The sequence below is a fragment of the Poecilia latipinna genome, unplaced genomic scaffold (genome assembly GCF_001443285.1).
Source record: "Poecilia latipinna isolate Pla-1442-1.1 unplaced genomic scaffold, P_latipinna-1.0 Scaffold1454, whole genome shotgun sequence".
Taxonomy (NCBI): Eukaryota; Metazoa; Chordata; class Actinopteri; order Cyprinodontiformes; family Poeciliidae; genus Poecilia; species Poecilia latipinna.
Window position 1 is genome coordinate 42934 of NW_015114070.1, and position 17198 is coordinate 60131.

Here is a 17198-nt window from a genome sequence, read left to right on the forward strand (position 1 = left end):
CAAATGAACGGAGGAATAACTGAACCGATGGATGGATGTAGGAGTGAATAAGAGAAAGAGGTGAACACCTACACCAAAAATGAATGGATGAGAGAACAAATGGTCAAAAGGAAGGATGGGCGAATGGTTGCATGAATAAGCAGAGCTTAATGGATGAACGGACTGATGAACATATGGATGAATAGAAAGAGGCATAAACGGATAGGCAATCCATTTAAAGGGACGGTGCCAGACCCGTCCCGGTTCTGTCAGAACCTTTACCTGTTCATCAGCTGTGCGACGCTGCTGAAGTTGTGCAGCAGGTTGAGAGCGTGAACATGGCTGACCGAAGGCAGACTCAGGTACATCTGCAGCGCCTCCTCCCTACGCTGACCTTTGACCTTCAGGGGCACCGCGATGCCCTGACCTTTACGGCTCTCCAGCTTGGCCAGGTCCACCAACAACCCAGCGCTCTCCTCGGCGCCGTCGCTCCACAGGAGGCGAATCCCGGCCCGGACCAGGGCCACTAGAGTGTTGTCATAGTAACGGGTTCGCTGGAAAGGGCGGGAAACTTCACCTGCGTCGTAAACAAAAACGGCCAGGCTTGTTTGTCACTTTTATAAAAAAAAATGTTTTTCACTTGTGTTATTGTCATCTGGAGTCAGAAACAGCCAATCAGAGCCAGGGGGAGGGGCTTAGCGCTGACAATAATCCTCATGTAAGCTTCGGCTGGTGGTTCACCACAACTTACCCTGCCACAAATGCTAATGCTAGTTAGCACAGCCACTGATGAACAGCCTTCCTGTAACTGCAAGTTGTTTCTCTGCCATTTGGACATAGAACAGCGCATACATGAGCATGATAGACAGTGTTAATACCTTCCACCTGGCTCTGATTAGTTGTTTGTGATCAAGAAGAGGTAAACAAATTTTTCATATTTATCTGTCTCCATACCATACGGTGAAAATTTTAACAAATATGGAAAAACATATTTTTTAAACATAACTTTATAGCTTTTCTTGTAAAAGTAACAACTTTTAATTACACACTGCAGCTTTAAATCAGGCCGTAAATCTTTAAAACCCACCCTGCTTGGACCGATCTTTCTCCACTATCAGACACACTCGCTCAAACAACCCCTGCATGTTGCTCAATCTCTCCGCCAGTCGCTTCCGGTTCTGCATCGCGGCCAAATCCGATTGGCTCTGCCTCATTACCGCCATGCGGTTGCTCACGATGAAGTAGTTGCTGTCCAGAGAGCAGACGTGGACGTCAGCCCCGTGGCGCTGACGCAGACTCATCACCAGCTCCACCATGCCGCCGGTGGAGCGGCTGTCCATCAGGATGCTGACCGACCCGGGGAGAGGCGGCGGCGGCGGCGGCTCGGTCACCGCCGGTACCGGATCCTGAGGAGCGGACCCCTGAGCCGCTGAGGACGCGGAAGGACTTCCCTGCAAAGTTAGGGTGAGAGGTCACAAGCTGCGCTTCCGTTACAAGTGTGCGCAAATTTTTGTCGATGTTGTAATAATAAAATAAAAAAAGACAATTTCGCAACTGCTGCGTTTCCATTACGCAAGACGATTTTAAAATCACACGTGAATAAGCTCGTGCTCGCGATACGTCACTAAAAAAACAATGCAGCGACGGGTGACGCATTGAAGTTACGCTCATAATCAGTAATCAGAGACGTCGCGTCAAACCCCTTAAAATTGGGAGCGGCTACAAATGAGGCATTTTGGGGAAATTGTATTTGCTAATTTTACAGAAAAGCGACGAATTCAACATATTTAAATGGCACACAACTTTCTATAAACTGTACACACAATCCGGAAGAAAACTAAACAAACCATCATGCTCTTACTACTTCCTGTCGTCTTTCTTCTTTGTTGTTTCCGCCAGTAGTAACATCCGGTTGTTGATCACGTGAATCAAACTTTATTATTAATATTAATATCTACAATCAACCTCAAAAAGATACCATACTTTATGTTTTCACAACACATACAGAAAAAAAAAAAAAACAAACTAAAAAATAAGAAAAAACCAACACAAACAACCCAAAATAAATCGAGACTTTGGCAGAGCAACTTTTAATATACAACATAAAAGAAATATATAAAAACAACAAAATTCAATGTTAAAGTGCTAATGTTTTCAAAAAGAAGTTGAGTCAAAAGCATGCGACTTAACAAAAGTGTTTTCAGTAGTTTTGCAAAATAAATCTGTTGTTGCAGCTGGAAAAAAAACACCTCTTTCGAGCACAAAAATGGAGTATTTTCTAAACTGTTCTTTCTATTAAGCAAATTTGTTTTTGCAGTTTTATAGTGAATGGAAACGCAGCTATTGTCTCTCTTAATAATTGTGGAGTTTCTTTACTGTTATTAAAGTCGGCTCTTGCTCTGCAAAGTCGAGCTCATCCGAGAGCAGATGCTGATTCTCTAACTTCTGACGACACCTGCAGGAAAAACAGAAAATTATTAGCACTGGGCAATAAATCAATAACATATATTGCATTAGACACATAATATGAATAGAAAACAAGTTAAATAATAATTTAAGTGAAGTCTGATCCAAAGTAGGTAAAGGAAGGGCTTTAGCTGCTCCTGACTCACTCATTTTTAGTTGCCTTGCAGCAACATGTTGACAAACTTTCTAGAAACTTTCTTGTTGTTCTTGCTTTGAGTTTGTCTCTCCATAAGCCTGTTACAATAACAATATTGCTGGACGATAAATTGTCCCAGACGTTATTGTGAAGAAGCTAGTTGAGACCAAAGCAACAGAATGAAGACTTTTCTCAACCAGTTTTTGGTAGAAATGGAGAAGAATGATAAATCATGCAAATGGAAATGATTGAGTTTTTTAATTTATCGTATAATTGATTTATTCCTTATTGCGACAGGGCTATATCTTCAAAAGCTTAAATAAACCTTAAATATAAAAAAGAGCTTTCTCTAAGGGGAAGGCGTCAGAGGAATATTCGATTGAATTCAAAAATACGTCATTGATCAAAAGGGAAATTAAATGTTGCAACTCATATTAATTGAAATTCTTCAGTGTTATCGTAGATGGTGACGGCTGTTGGAGGACAGATCTCTTGTAGCAGTCCATATTACAGCAAATGTGAAGAAGACTCTGACTGAAGATACTGTGTTTTCCCAAGACGTCCTGAAGAGGACGGTCAGTATGTCATCAAGCTACTTACCTCTCATGTTGCTGCTCTTCACTCTGTTCTTTACTCAATAATGAGACTTTAGAAGCTACGCTAGCATAAGCAGAGGACGCTCTTTTCTGCCCGCTGGGATCTGGATTCTGATTTTTGCCCACTTCCTCAGTCTCCTCTTCGCTGGACTCGTTCAGGCAGATGACTCGTGAGCGTTTGGTTCTGGTTCTTTGCTCTGCGGCGGGCTGAGTTCTGGCGTTGGTTTCGAGTCCCGCTCTGGCTTTGTGCAGGAAAATGCGCCGTCTGGTTGCGTACTGCCGTCTCCCGTCGGTGAGCGACACGTCAGGCAGAAGTTCGACGTCTTCAGGCTCTTCCTCGTTACTCTCCCCATCTTCTTCATCACTGCCAACCACAAAGCTGTCCTCTGCATACGTCTCATCCATCTCAGGCACCTGCCAACAAAAGGTCACTGTTTGTGTGTTTTCCAGGCATATAGTGGCATTTTGTAGCACAATTAAGTAATGATGTAAGCTTCAGCTGCTACTCAAATACACTGCAAAAACACACAATCTTGCCAAGTAGTTTTAGTCTTGTTTCTAGTGCCAATATCTTACTACACTTAAATTAAGACAAAACTAACTTAAAAGTAACTTGCCACCAAGGTATAATAAATTGTTTTATACTTTAATATTGATAAAAAAGTACTTGTTCCATAAGCAAATTATTTTACTTATAACAATATACTTGTACTTATTATAAGTAAATTTATGTGCCAAAAGAATTAGTACTTTTTTAAGTTATTTACTTAAAACAAGCTATTATACCTTGTTGAAAAGATACTTGTAGTTAGTTTTGTCTAACTTTTTATGTATAATAAGATATTTGGATTAGAAACAAGAATAAAAACACTTGGTGATATTTGGTGTTTTTGCAGCGTATGACTTTAAAAAATATTTGACTGTAATTTAATGCCTTGAAATTGGGCCTCTGTCTCTTTAAGAACTCCCACTTCTTTCTGAAACTGCCTTCAGGAAGCAATCACAGCATGGCTCCTTTATTAACCCTTTAACAACATTTTTGCCAGCGTTGCCCTGAGAAGTTGTTTGTTTAATGAGCTCAGCAGGTGTTTGCTAATTGCTGCTGGCTAGTCTGAAGGACCTAAGTGGGGGAGTCGTGGGGAAGGGCTGCTCTGTGGGGCAGGAAGCTTGGAAACTGTAGCTACGCTACGCCTCGAAGGCGGGGCTACGTCCACCCTGGCGTTTTACACAGCTGAATGGTTGCCATAGCGGTTAAAGGATTTCTCAAACATGTATGAAAGAATCAAAGAAACACTTCAGGTATGTTTTTAAATGAGGGAATAACATTATAACACAATGTAAAACTCAAAAAAGTTAATTTTACATATTAGTGCCTTTTTAAAATAAAAGTAGAGAGTAAAACATGAAATACCTGAGAAAAAATATCCATGTTTTGATGGTTTTTATAGGACATTTTGAATTTTCCCCGGACTGCAGGGCTTCTCACAGACTTCAGGTAAACTCCACGCATCTCTGAGTCTGATGTGGAGCAGAACAGAACCAGGGTGAGATTAACAGAACCAGGGTGAGATTAACAGAACCTAATGAGATCTGAACAACGCGCACCAAGCAGGCTACCAACCGTTCAGGCTACCAACCGTTCAGCCTACCAACCGTTCAGGCTACCAACCGTTCAGGCTACCAACCGTTCAGGCTACCAACCGTTCAGTCCCTGGGAAAGGTGCATGTTGTCCACAACGAAGCCTTCCAGGGACCGATCCAGATCTGCGCTGTCCTCTTCGTCAGACGAGACATCCGCTCCCTCTTCATCTTCTGACAGCTCCGCCTCTTCATCCAGAAACTGACGCGCTTTCTGACCTCTGGGGTTCTGATGCAGAGCAACAACAGCTAAATCTGAATTTAATGGAACGGTGCAGCTGACATGAAACAAGCATGTTAAAGCTAATAAAGAAGACCAGAGGAAATGCACTCCTGTGACTCTGCTGGTGCCACCAGACGGGGGTGAAGTACCCAAAAAGTGTACTCAGGTGAGAGTAGCACTACTTCAACATAGTGTTAATATTTAACAATTACATAATTAGACTGACCGAAATATAAAGCTAAATGGAAATTTCAGTATTTTAAGAACACAAATGACAATAATCCATGTAAGTAACAAACAACAATAAAAATCAGTTTCTTTCAATAAAAAACTTTACCAAAACCTACAGGTGTGTGTCTGTCTGCTGAATTTTTGGTTAAATCATTCAGTAGGTAGAAAATCCAGAGATTTTACTCAAGTAAGAGTTGAAATACTCCATAATAAAATTACTTAAGTAAAAATGAAAAGTACAGCATAGTACAAATATTCCTAAAAGTAATTTTTTCAAAAAAGTTACTCAAGTAAAAGTAATTTTTTCAATGTAAGTTGACTCTGGGTGTCACTGAGCTTCTTAACATGGAAATCTAGAAGCTAATCAGTTAGCTTCACCTCACTGCCCTGCAGGCCCATCTGTTGCTGTTCTGACCTTGTTGCTGGGCTGCTGGACTTGTTGCCTCTGGTCTCCAGTTGTTGTTTTTCTGCGCATGAAGATGGAGCAGTTCTGGAAATCATCATCCGAAAAATCTCCAGCTTGAGTTTCGTCAGTCTGGATGACAGAAGAAAAGACTTTATTAATGATTTCTCATTTACAGAAATGATACTTGTACATGGTTTTTCCCTGGTTTATGTATTATTGATTTTGGCCTGCTCTCTATGCCGAGAAGCAAAGCACCATTCAGGGTTTCCCCCAGTGTAATATAAGCCTGGCGGGCCTCCAGGCTTTACTTGTGCCCCTACCAGGCTTAGCAGTATTTATTTAAGTTCTTTTTAAATGCTTGCATTTTTTAAGACTTTATAGTTGGTGTTCAGATATTAATCTTCCAATAACACATAATTATCGTGTGATATTTTCAAATTTCCTGTCAACTTTAAACATTTTTTAACTTATAAACATGGCGGGCCGCTGGATGAATGACTGCCGAGAGCCCCAACCACCGGGATCAGCAACTTTTCTGGGGGAAACCTTGGAAGTATAAATAAAATTAAAATTGTTTGTTATTGAGCACATAAAAAATGCTTGTTTTAAAAATGTTGGAAGTCCACCAAAGTTACCCAGATATAGCATCACAAACTGAAAACCTACCACCTCCTTGTGTATTTCTCTCCAAAATGGAATGTGAAGCTCGCAAATTAAATTCTTCCAGCTGAATTTATCAATTGTGTTTCTACAGAAAAAATGTTTACAATTATACACTACGCTGTGTTGGTCTGTCACCAAAGGTAATTAAAGTACCCAAAAATTTTACTCAAGTAAGAGTAGAACTACTGCAACGTGTTTTTACTCAAGTAAAAGTAGTCAAGAAATTACTTAAGAGTAAAGCAGTAAAACGAGTAACTGACAAAATTATCAATCATCTAATAACTAAAAATAACAATCAGATTAAAATATAAAAATTTTGGTATTTTAAAGGCATTAATTTATATAAGTAACAAAAAAATAATAAATTTTTTCCAAATCAGTTCCTTTAAATAAAAACTTATGGAACTTTAATAAAAACTGCAGGTGTGTTTTTCTGTGTCTGCTGAATTTTTGGTTAAAACATGTTTGTTTTTCATTCAGTGGGAGGAAAATTCAGAGATTTTACCCAAGTAGGAGCAGAAACACTTTATAATGCAATTACTCAAGTAAAAGTAAAAAGCACAGTATAGTAAAAATACTCCCAAAAGTATTTCTTGTTCAAAAAAGTAAATGTAACAGAGTAAATGTAAATAGTTTCTACCCGACTCGGTGAGTGTTTGTTTCTCTGGTAATGTCGATATTCTTACTGTGTTCAGTACAGAAGGACGATTCTTCTTCACCGCCACCGGTGAGTCCACGTCACTCAGGATCTTAGACTGGCAGAAAAGAATAAACATTTTATGTAGCATGCTAATGCTAATGCATCCTCGTAACCGTGGCAACCAGAGCTAGCCTGAAGATTACATGTCTTGTGATGGGCTGCTGTTTCTTCTTCTTTTTGGTTCCACAGCAGGGAAATTAAACAAAATGTTATATATATATATATATATATATATATATATATATATATATATATAAAATTCCTGCCTTTTATGAAAAGAAAATGTTTTGCTCACCACTTCTGGGGAGGACAAGGGGTTGACCTTGTGATGTCTTCTTCTGAGAAGCACGACTTCCTCTTCACTGTCGCTGCAACACTCTGCTAATGAGAAACAGAAAAAATAAATTCGAGCTGCAGAATCAAACCGATTTATAAAAACAGAACATCAACAAAAAGTTTTCTCATTTATTTAATTCAAAAAGTGAAACTCATATATAGATTTATGACTGTTATCAACCTTTGTTTTACCAGGTAAAATGTTTGAGAACTAGTTCTCATTTAAAAACAACCTGAGAGAAATGTATAAAATGTAAGAGGTGGAAAACATCACATAAGTAAATAAATCATATGAACAATATAAAATGACAGGGATAAAAGAAAAATATTACTCATGTTCAGAAAATTGCAATATTATAAAAACTAAGCCTAATCATTGTGTTTATCTACGTTTTTCAACACATTTTTCCCTTTTCACTCAACTTTCCACTGATAGTAAAGGACACAATATTCCTCTTTAGTAAGAAATGAGCTTTTGTGGCTTTTGAGAGCTCCCCATTTTGATTGGACATCTCTGTAGTACAAGTCCCTTTGCATAGGTTTATTCATTCAGTGGAAAGTAATTAGCTGTAAACCATAATTGCTGCAATTTATTGAAATAAACTCTTGCAATCTGTCAATCTTTTGTTGCTATTCTAATTTATTGAGGGGTTTCTGTTAATCTAGAGACACAAATGAAGACAAATTGTTGTTTTCTGAATAAACCTGGATGAGGAGAAGACTCTCCCGCAAGGATCGGTTCTTGCAGTGAATCACCTTCAGCTGGTTTTTGCTTCGCTCTGGAAGAGTCCGGTTCTGCAATCCTAGACAGGAGCATCGGTCTGGGTCCCAGTAATGTAACTGGAGAGGGAAGTTCCTCAGCTTTAGACTTCCAATTATCCATTTGTGAAGATGACTTGGACTCTCTGAAGAGTCCGGCGAAGCTGCGACGAGGAGTAGAGGAATTAGAAACAGCTGACTCAGCTTGTTTCTTAGGTGACGGAGATGTAACTTCCACTTCTGCTTCATCCTCAGAGTCCTCCAGCGAATAACCGAGGTCAAAGTTAACAGAGAACAGATCATGAGAGGAATCTAGTGGCTCAGGATTTGCTTTAGCTAAAAACGAAGCTTTATTGTAGTGATCTTCTGCTGAGTTGTGAATGTCTGAAGAAGGGGTTTTGTTTGGAGCGATTAAGATTTCTGTGCAATCTTTGTCTTCATCTTTGGAAATCTTCTCAATGCCTTCGTCATCAATGGTTGCCTGGGCTGTAATGCTATCCTCAGGAGTAGGAATATCTGGAATTGTCATTTGCATGAACGCCTCATCGTCTTCAAACAAGTCCATGCTCTCATCCATCTGGGCATCAACTCCGTCTTCAATCGCACAATCAGCATCTATGGAAACACACTCCTCTGCATCGTCAACACTTCTTAAGTCCATCTCCTTCCTGTCGTATCTGATATTTTCATCCTCAAAAACCTCATCCCAGGTGGGACTATCAGGCTTGCCATCCTTACTGCCACCCTCTACATCGTCCTCATCGTCCACTTCCAAGCTGAACCTGACGGGGAAAGGCTGAACGCCCAGCTGTGGTGAAGGTGGAAGAAACGTCAAAGTCCTTCCTGCTTCTAAAATGTTCTCCGGCAAAGGTGGAGATCGAGAGAGAAGCTCAGCTACGTTAACAAGAATGTTGTTCAGGTTCTTGAGTTTTTTTGGCGACAGCGGCGCGGGATACGCTTTAGGAAGGTAGAACATCTCCTGAAGATCATCATCTTCATTATTTTTTGTATTAACTTCTGGAACATCGTCTGGATTTGCAGGATCTCTGAGGGTTTGGTCAACGACGACGCAGTCGTCATCAGAGTTGTGTGATGGAGAATCAGCTTGTTCATCTGGGAGCCTCCGTTTCTCTGGGATCGATCGTGAAGCTGCATCCTCCATCTCTGCTTCCTCGTCGATATAAACCAGTTCGGACCGGGATGAGTGAGACGGTTTGCTCTTATTGTTTTTAGTGAAGTTCTTTGGGGCTTTTGGTTTCTTCTGCCTCTTCTCATCAGCATCATCACTGCGGAGGTAAGGTTGAAGCTGCTGTTCGTAAACAGATTCCCCCTGAAGATAAACACAAACAGTTTATAGAATTATACTACTGACCCTTTATCACTTAATCATGATGGACGTCGAAAGTGATTGACAGGACTGTTGAACAGAGCAACTGAAATTGTTTTCCCAAGTTTATTTATGCTTTTATTTTGGTGAGCTGAGTTTTTTTCCACTTTTTATCCAAACTGTTACCACAGACTAACTCTCAGTTTATAGAGGTTAGTGCAAACTGATTGGGTCACTTCACCAATCAGAACCGCTTTTCTGCTCATGTTCATAATTTAATCCAATCAGGAAGTCCCTCATCGTTCTGCAACCACATACAGGGAAGCAAAACTCTGACATAACATTTGTTATTCTCAGATTTTATGACGCGGTGAGGACATTTAAAATTTGTCTAAGATGGTAATTTCATAAAGTAATACACTAATACATGTTCCCGAACTTTTATTGCTTGAGATTTGAGGTGTAAATATATTTGATTGCCTGGCACCTGTCAAATCTTTGACCTGAAAGTGATTCGGCTGAAGTGGGAACCCCACTGGTCTGACGGCTCCCTGTCGGACCCGAGAACAGGAGGTGGGAGATGCTCAGTGAACCCAGAGGAGAGAGGAAAAACAAACACTTTCCTTTCCTAAACAAAGCAGAAGACATTCATCCACCCTTTGGAACTAAAATCTACCCATTTTTACCTCTGGAGAAAATTACGCTTTCCCTCATGAGCTAATTTTCACCACAACATAAACAAGATAACATATGAACTGAGTTCTTCCAAAATATAAACCAAAGGTTTTAATCACTTCTGAGCCACCAAGTGGTTTAAATCTGAACAACTTCTAATAAAAAGCGGACATGCTAATGTTTTTTTCAAATTGTCATTAATAAGACACATATTTAAGTTTCAATGTTCTCCCTCAAATATTGAGGAAGAAATTTTTTTTGTACATTTACTCAATTATATTTACTTGAGCAACGTTTTTTTTTTTTTTTTTTTTTATAATTATTTTTAGGAGTATTTTTTTACTACGCTGTACTTTTTACTTTTACTTGAGTAATTTTATTATAAAGTATTTTTTCTCTTGCTTCAGTAAAATTTCTTGATTTTCTACCCACTAAATGAAGAACAAACACGTTTTAACCAGAAATTCACCAGACACAGAAAAACACACCTGAAGTTTTTCTAATGAAAGAAACTGATTTGGAAAAATCTTTTTAGCGGGATTTTGTTATTTTTATATGAATTATTGTCATTTTGGTCTTAAAATACCAAAATTTCGATTTAACTTTATATTTTGTTCCATCTGATTATGTAATTTTTACATGTTAAATAATTGTTAATCTGATCAGTTACTCACCTAATTCAGATGTTTTACTAAATATTTTTTTACTCTTGAGTAAAGTTTTCCCACCTCTGATTAAATTAGGAGAATGCATTTAAAGTGGATTTAGCCATTAAACTTGTATGAAGATGCAGGCTTTTATGACAAATCGCAGCGTTCTCTGAATAAAACTTTTTTCTGCTTTCTCTAATCCGTTTACAACTCAGATAATCTGGCAGCTTAACACTGAGCTGCTTGCTGCTATCGCAACCTCTTATTAACATTTTAGTACTTTGCAATTCACACTAAAGGCCAAACATTTCCCACTGAAAACAACAACTGTGGATTACTTTGGCAAACAAACACAAATTTGTGCATATCTCCAAACTGGAGGGAAAAGGACACGGTTTTCTTCACTTGTTTATTTTTCTTTACAAATAAAAATGCAGCTGCAGGCGTTTTAGGGTTTGTTTATATCAGCATAACTCATCCAGAGGCTTAAGTTTTTGCAGGTTTCTCTTTTCAGAATGTTATAAAACGTATTAGTACAGAATACGTCAAAATTAGGCCGACAGAAACCAAACTGCCAAAAACATACGAGTGTTATTGCCACATTGCTTCCAACACTTGGAAATGGTTTACTTTTAATAGATGGTGCAATAAAATATAAAATGTGGAGCTTTCATTCCTGCAGAATCAATATTTTTCAGTTATGAAATCAAATTCATGGTGGATTAAACTGAACTCTGCCCCAATTAATTAATGACCACATTATGTCTAAAAATACCGAAACCCAAAATAACCTGGATGATGAAAATAGAAGCAGCAGAGACTCGCTGTTGGCATCATTTTATGTTGCATATTGATGAAAAACAAAGTGGAAACCCCTCTCTGCAGATTATCTCATCACATTACAATAATTACATGAATTTGATGCACAAAGAAAGCAGCATTTGTTTTAATCAAGCTGTATTTTCCAAAAAACTGCACACAACCCTGCTAAATTAATTCATTAATTGCAACTGATGTGATCAGGGTGAGGGAAAGTCTATGGCTCGACTTTATTCCAGTTGGGATTATATACTGAACTTGACTGCACTGCACTATAACTTGGATTAAATTAAATTAGAATGTATGTTATTAAATGTAAATGTTTCTGGATGTAAACTGGAGCAACATTTAGCAGCAAAAGAGGCTAAAAAAACCAACAAGTATTGTATTTTTTAAACTTCCAGATTTTATTAAACTGGAAGTTGTTGTATTCTTACTTTTGGCTCAAAAACTAAATTCTTGTGGCCTAAATAAACATAGAAAATAAAAAACACTGCCAGAGCAAAAGAATGGGATACTGTTTAAAATTCAAAAACACAAAATCTTATCAAGTATTTTTGTTTAGTTTCAGGTGTACCTACTTTAATACACTTGAAATATGACAGACCTAACTTATAAGTAACTTTTTAGCAAGATACAGCAGGTTATTTTAAGTAAATAATTTCTTAATATTGATTAAAAATTGACTAGATTTTGTGTTTTTGCAGTTAAAACCTCATGGAAAATGTTCTTAAATGGAACAGTCTGCTCTAATTTTACCATGACTAAGTTTTAACCGAGTATTTTTAGCGTAGTTATAGCACAAATATCTTAGTTTACTTGAAATAAAACAAAACTAACTTAGAAGTAACTTCTCGGTAAGATATAGGAGCTTGTTTTAAGTGAATAATTCTTGAATACTGATTTTTTTAAAAAGTAAGAGTTCCACTGGTAGATTATTTAATTTATAAAATGGGGAAATATCTTGTTATAAATGTTAAAATCTGCCAGTGGAACTATATGAAGGCATTTTTTACTTAAAATAATCTTCTTCATTTTGCTGAAAAGTAACTTTTAAGTTAGTTTTCAAGAGTACTAAGATATTTGAACTAGAAACTAGACAAAAATACTTGTGAGATTTTATATTTTTGCAGGGTAAATCACACTATTTTGGGTCACTTTTGAAAACTAAAGCGTAAAGAAAAGCAGAAGTGATTTGCCGTAGTTTTCAAGTTTACTTGTGTTAAAAACTGAATCTTTTTCGAATCAGTTTTCTGATCTCCATGTGCATGTAGGTCGTCCTGGCCTGACCTACTTCCATCTTCCTGGGTTTATGTAACGGTTCAGAGAACCATTACATAATCATACGAGAAGGGGGGTCTGCTTCAAACCCTGCGTCTGTTTGCTGTAAAGATCGCGGCGCGATTCAAAACAAAAAAAAAAATCAGTCTGGCAGAAACCGGGTCTAGAGGTCGAATGAGTTACGGGTGAGCAAGAATCAAATCAAAAGAAAATGTACCTTTTTCCTACAGAAATCAGCTGAAGCAGGTGATGTAGTAAAGGTGTTGTGACTTTTTAAGGTGCGTACGCTGGACCAATGGCGTTCGGCCATTTTTATGTTTGCTTGAGGGTTTGTAAATTTGAACATGAGGACAGGAAACGCCCACACCCCACGTCACGACTCACATTGTGTTCACAAGCTTCTGTCTGGATTCGGAGACAAAAAACAGGGAAAATTATGTTTGAAAGTTTGAGGTTTATTCAATAACTGATTATTTTTCATTAGGGATTCAATGGGTGCCGTTTTCTGGCCGATCCTTAAAAGGCCTGACCTGCAGATTTTGGTACATTTTTTGAAATATTGCTAAACATAGCAAGAAAGTCGCTAAGTTGGTAATATTGGAGTGTCCAGTAAGTAAAAAAATAATCAATATATCAATTAATTTCATGATAAATTGAAACAAGCTCAATAATTTCCATTTGTCTGATTTATTGTTTTTTTCTTCCTAACAAAAACTGGATGACTAAAATCTTCAGTTTGGTGTTTTGGTCTCATCTAGCCCTTTTTTGAAGAACAAATGTATTTACAAAGACTTCATGGTTCCTTTTATTTGTTGGTTTATTTAATTTGGATATTTAAAATGTCTTCCGGTTTATATTGTATTTCATAAATACAATATAAATAAATGCCCCTTTAATGGAAAAAGTCAATTAAATTTCAACTTTTGTTCAAAACAATATTTGTTCTTTCTTTTGTGAGAAGCAGATCAGCTGCTGACCCAGAAACTGCAAACAGTTTTTTATTGATTTCACAAGAATAGTTACATAATAAAAAGAATATATATCTTTTGTTTCCTCTATATTTTACCGGATTGAAGAGCAACAGGTCGGTGACGCAGAGAGTTTAGATTAGACTGAAAAATAGAGATTTTCATGCCTTGATGAGGATTTTAATATTCAAATGAAAAGTCAAGTACTTTCTGAACAACCATCATCAGTAGGACTTTAATTGGTATTAATGAGGTGCTTTTCTCTCTCAAGATGATTTAGGAACATTTTCCAGTTATTCCTAATTTGGCTCAGTTCCCTTTTAAGCAAGAACATTAGCAAAGATAAAGGGCGAAAGCAGTGGGGTCTACTCAAAGGTTAAGGTTTGAAATTAACTGGAAGATTATGATTAATTATGAGCAACAATGAGAAGAAAAATACAACTTCATACAACTCTAACATTTGGGAGCTTGACTCATTTCAGTGTTTCTCGTTTTATTATGAAGTATTTCTTCTCTTACTTGAGAAACATTTATAGATTTTCTTCCCACTGAATGAAAAACAAACATGTTTTAACTAAAAAGTCACCAGACACAGACACGCAGCTGCAGTTTTTGTTAAAGTTTCATAAATTTTTATTGAAAAAAACAAAACAAAACAAAAAAATAATAATTTGGAAAATTTTATTGTCTTTTTTTGTTGCCTGTATGAATTATCATCATTTTGGTCCTTAAATTAGTAAAATTTCCACCTAATTTTATGCTTTGATACATCTGATTATGTAATTTTCATATATTAAATGATTTATAACTTGAGCATTTTATTTTATCTTATTTGTTATTTTTGTTGCCTACATGAATTATCATCATTTTAGTCCTTAAAATACCTAAATTAAATATGAAATGATTGATAATTGATCAGTTTCTCTGTACTTGAGGAGACCTTTTACCAAATACTTTGTACTTTTACTTGAGTAAAAGTATGTTGAAGTAGTTCTACTCTTATTTGAGTAAAATTACTCAAGTATTAATCATTTAAATTATCTTTACTGTGGCTTACTTGAAATAAAAAAGGTAATTTCTTTAGTTCTGCACCAAACAAATCAAATAACAGTAAATATTTAGATTCAACAAATTCCACAAATTTATAAAATATAAATTTAGGCCTTAATTTTTACTGTAGTTTTAAGATTTACTTCAGGTTGCACAGTTTGCAGGTTATATGATTACGTGAAGCTTTTTATCCTTCTGTTTTTTCTGTATTATTCCTCTTGGATCCATACAGGTGATTGTTTGTCTTTTATTATTCAATAAAATAAAGAGGTAACAAGAAACCACCTTACTATAATCTCTGACCCACATACAGGGATTTGGACAAATTCAGGGTCTCATCTGAGACATGAGCAGATGGTGAGGCAGAGCCACGAACTATCTGGTTTTCCAAACAAAACCAGTTATGTGATGATCGGTAATGGGAGCCCTCCAGGTACATGCAACTCTTACTGGGTTTTAAATGACATCAAAACAAATTGGCCTGATTACTCATTTCTGTTCCAAATGCTTTCAAGGTTTATGTCATGGATGATGTGCAGTGGCTTGAAGAAATATCAGAAATGTCAGCATAAGAAAAGTAGAAAATATTCAACCCAAAAAGTTATAAAACGTCTTTTATGAAAGGAAATATTTTTTCTCTGGCTTGTATAATAAAAAAAGTTCTCCAGTGTTTGTACTTTGGTGAGTTTGGTTAGTAATAGAAGTAGCAGAAGTCCTTAAAAGTAAAAAAATAAATAAAAATAAAAAGAGTAGAAAATATTTGACCCACTTTTTTTTCATGAAGGCAAATATGTGGGACCCTTTTTTAAAAGAATAATATATTTTTCTCTAGTTTGTATCATTAAAATATTTTATTTTGTCCTGAGCAGATAAAAGAAAAGCATTTACAATAAAATTATTTTGCATTTTTTTAAAAAAAGAGAAAAAATCAAAAAGAAATCTGGCCTTTTGAGAGTTTTCATTTTGGCCAAAACGTTTAAACAAAAGTTGCACCAGCTGCAGTATTGGTGCCGATCACCGATCTTTAAAAAGCCGGTTCCGATTTTGTCCGGTACGGACTCTTTACCTGAAAAGTCAGCGGTAAAGTCAGTGACAGTGTTAACCGCATTCATTCTTCATGATTAACCTAAAATAAAATGGTTTGTAATTTGTGTTTACAAATGTGATAAAGTTCAAGCAGCATGAAACTTTTGCACGGCTCTGCAGTCAAAATAAGCAATAATATCTGAAAAACCATCAAATACAAAAGTATTTTTTCCATCTCATTTTTTCAGCTCCATCATCAAGTTATAGGAAGGTTGGCTTAATTACTTTTGCGTAATTCTGCAGATAAGCCGTCACTAATCATATGCCTCTGCCATGGGGAAACAAAAAACTGGAAAAATGTGATTCTGAAATTAGATTTGAGTTCACAGAGGTTAAAATAGATTTCGAAGAAAGCAGCTGTTGTATTTTTAGTGCCTCCCCTTTATAAAAAGACGGCTCAGGGGTTTTTTAAATTTATTTTTGGATGTAACTGAATGGAGATATGACGCTACAGACCGGAAACAGACTTCTTTTTTTCTGTTTTCTGAACCAAATCCACAATGAAGCTTGTTTATCATTCAAGGAATTTGGCTTTAACGTCACAACACCACATTTAGCAACTCCAAACAAACCACAGTTGTATGTTCATCAGCAAAGCAGCTGACTCCTCTCATCCATGTGAGTTTATGACATTTGGGTTTCCTTTGGCTAAATGCTTACTACTGTCTCTCCATTATGAAACCAAGCAGGATTTACGCAAGATGCTTGGGAGCATTTATGAAACCATTTTCCCATCACCAGGCACCTGATCTCTGTACACTCTGAATTACAGGACTGTAGATAGAAACAAAATTCAATTCATGATAATTAAACTGCAACAAATTGAGTGAAGTGTGTAAAAAACTGTAAAGCTTTAACACCAAATTTATAAGTTTTGATACAATTCCATGAAAAACCTGCTGCACTTGATAAATAAGTTAAATACGTTATAAATCTTCAAAATTGTTTTTAAAAAGGGAAAAGTGGTGTAAGAGATGCATTACTTTTTAAAGATGATACTTATATATGTCCATTTAAAAAATATATTTTACTCAGTTGCACAGTTGGAGTTTGCTATTTTTGTTAGCAGGACAGTATTTTATGTTGGAATTTTGCCCTTACCGTTCAATATATCATTAATTTTGTGTTTTTAATATGATTTATCACTTTCCCTCATTTCTTTTGAAAATTACTCATTTAAAAAATATAAATACATATTTATGTTCAAAT

At 36.6% G+C, this 17198-nt stretch overlaps 1 protein-coding gene across 4 annotated transcripts in view; it reads right to left on the reverse strand.

The window, feature by feature from the left end:
- The window catches only part of fancm (FA complementation group M), a 47832-nt gene that overhangs the window by 2004 nt on the left and 28630 nt on the right, over positions 1-17198 (reverse strand). The window contains exons 14-23 of one of the 4 annotated variants that reach the window (XM_015057315.1): positions 8131-9463; positions 7334-7416; positions 7025-7093; positions 5685-5804; positions 4879-5044; positions 4589-4695; positions 3182-3591; positions 2356-2434; positions 1067-1430; positions 262-556 (exon numbers count right to left, since the gene is read on the reverse strand). In XM_015057315.1, the coding sequence (XP_014912801.1) occupies positions 262-556; positions 1067-1430; positions 2356-2434; positions 3182-3591; positions 4589-4695; positions 4879-5044; positions 5685-5804; positions 7025-7093; positions 7334-7416; positions 8131-9463 (3026 nt within the window). Of the gene's footprint in view, positions 1-261; positions 557-1066; positions 1431-2355; positions 2435-3181; positions 3592-4588; positions 4696-4878; positions 5045-5684; positions 5805-7024; positions 7094-7333; positions 7420-8079; positions 9464-17198 lie in introns of all 4 variants that reach the window. The other 3 variants (XM_015057313.1, XM_015057312.1, XM_015057311.1) reach the window with 3 other exon arrangements.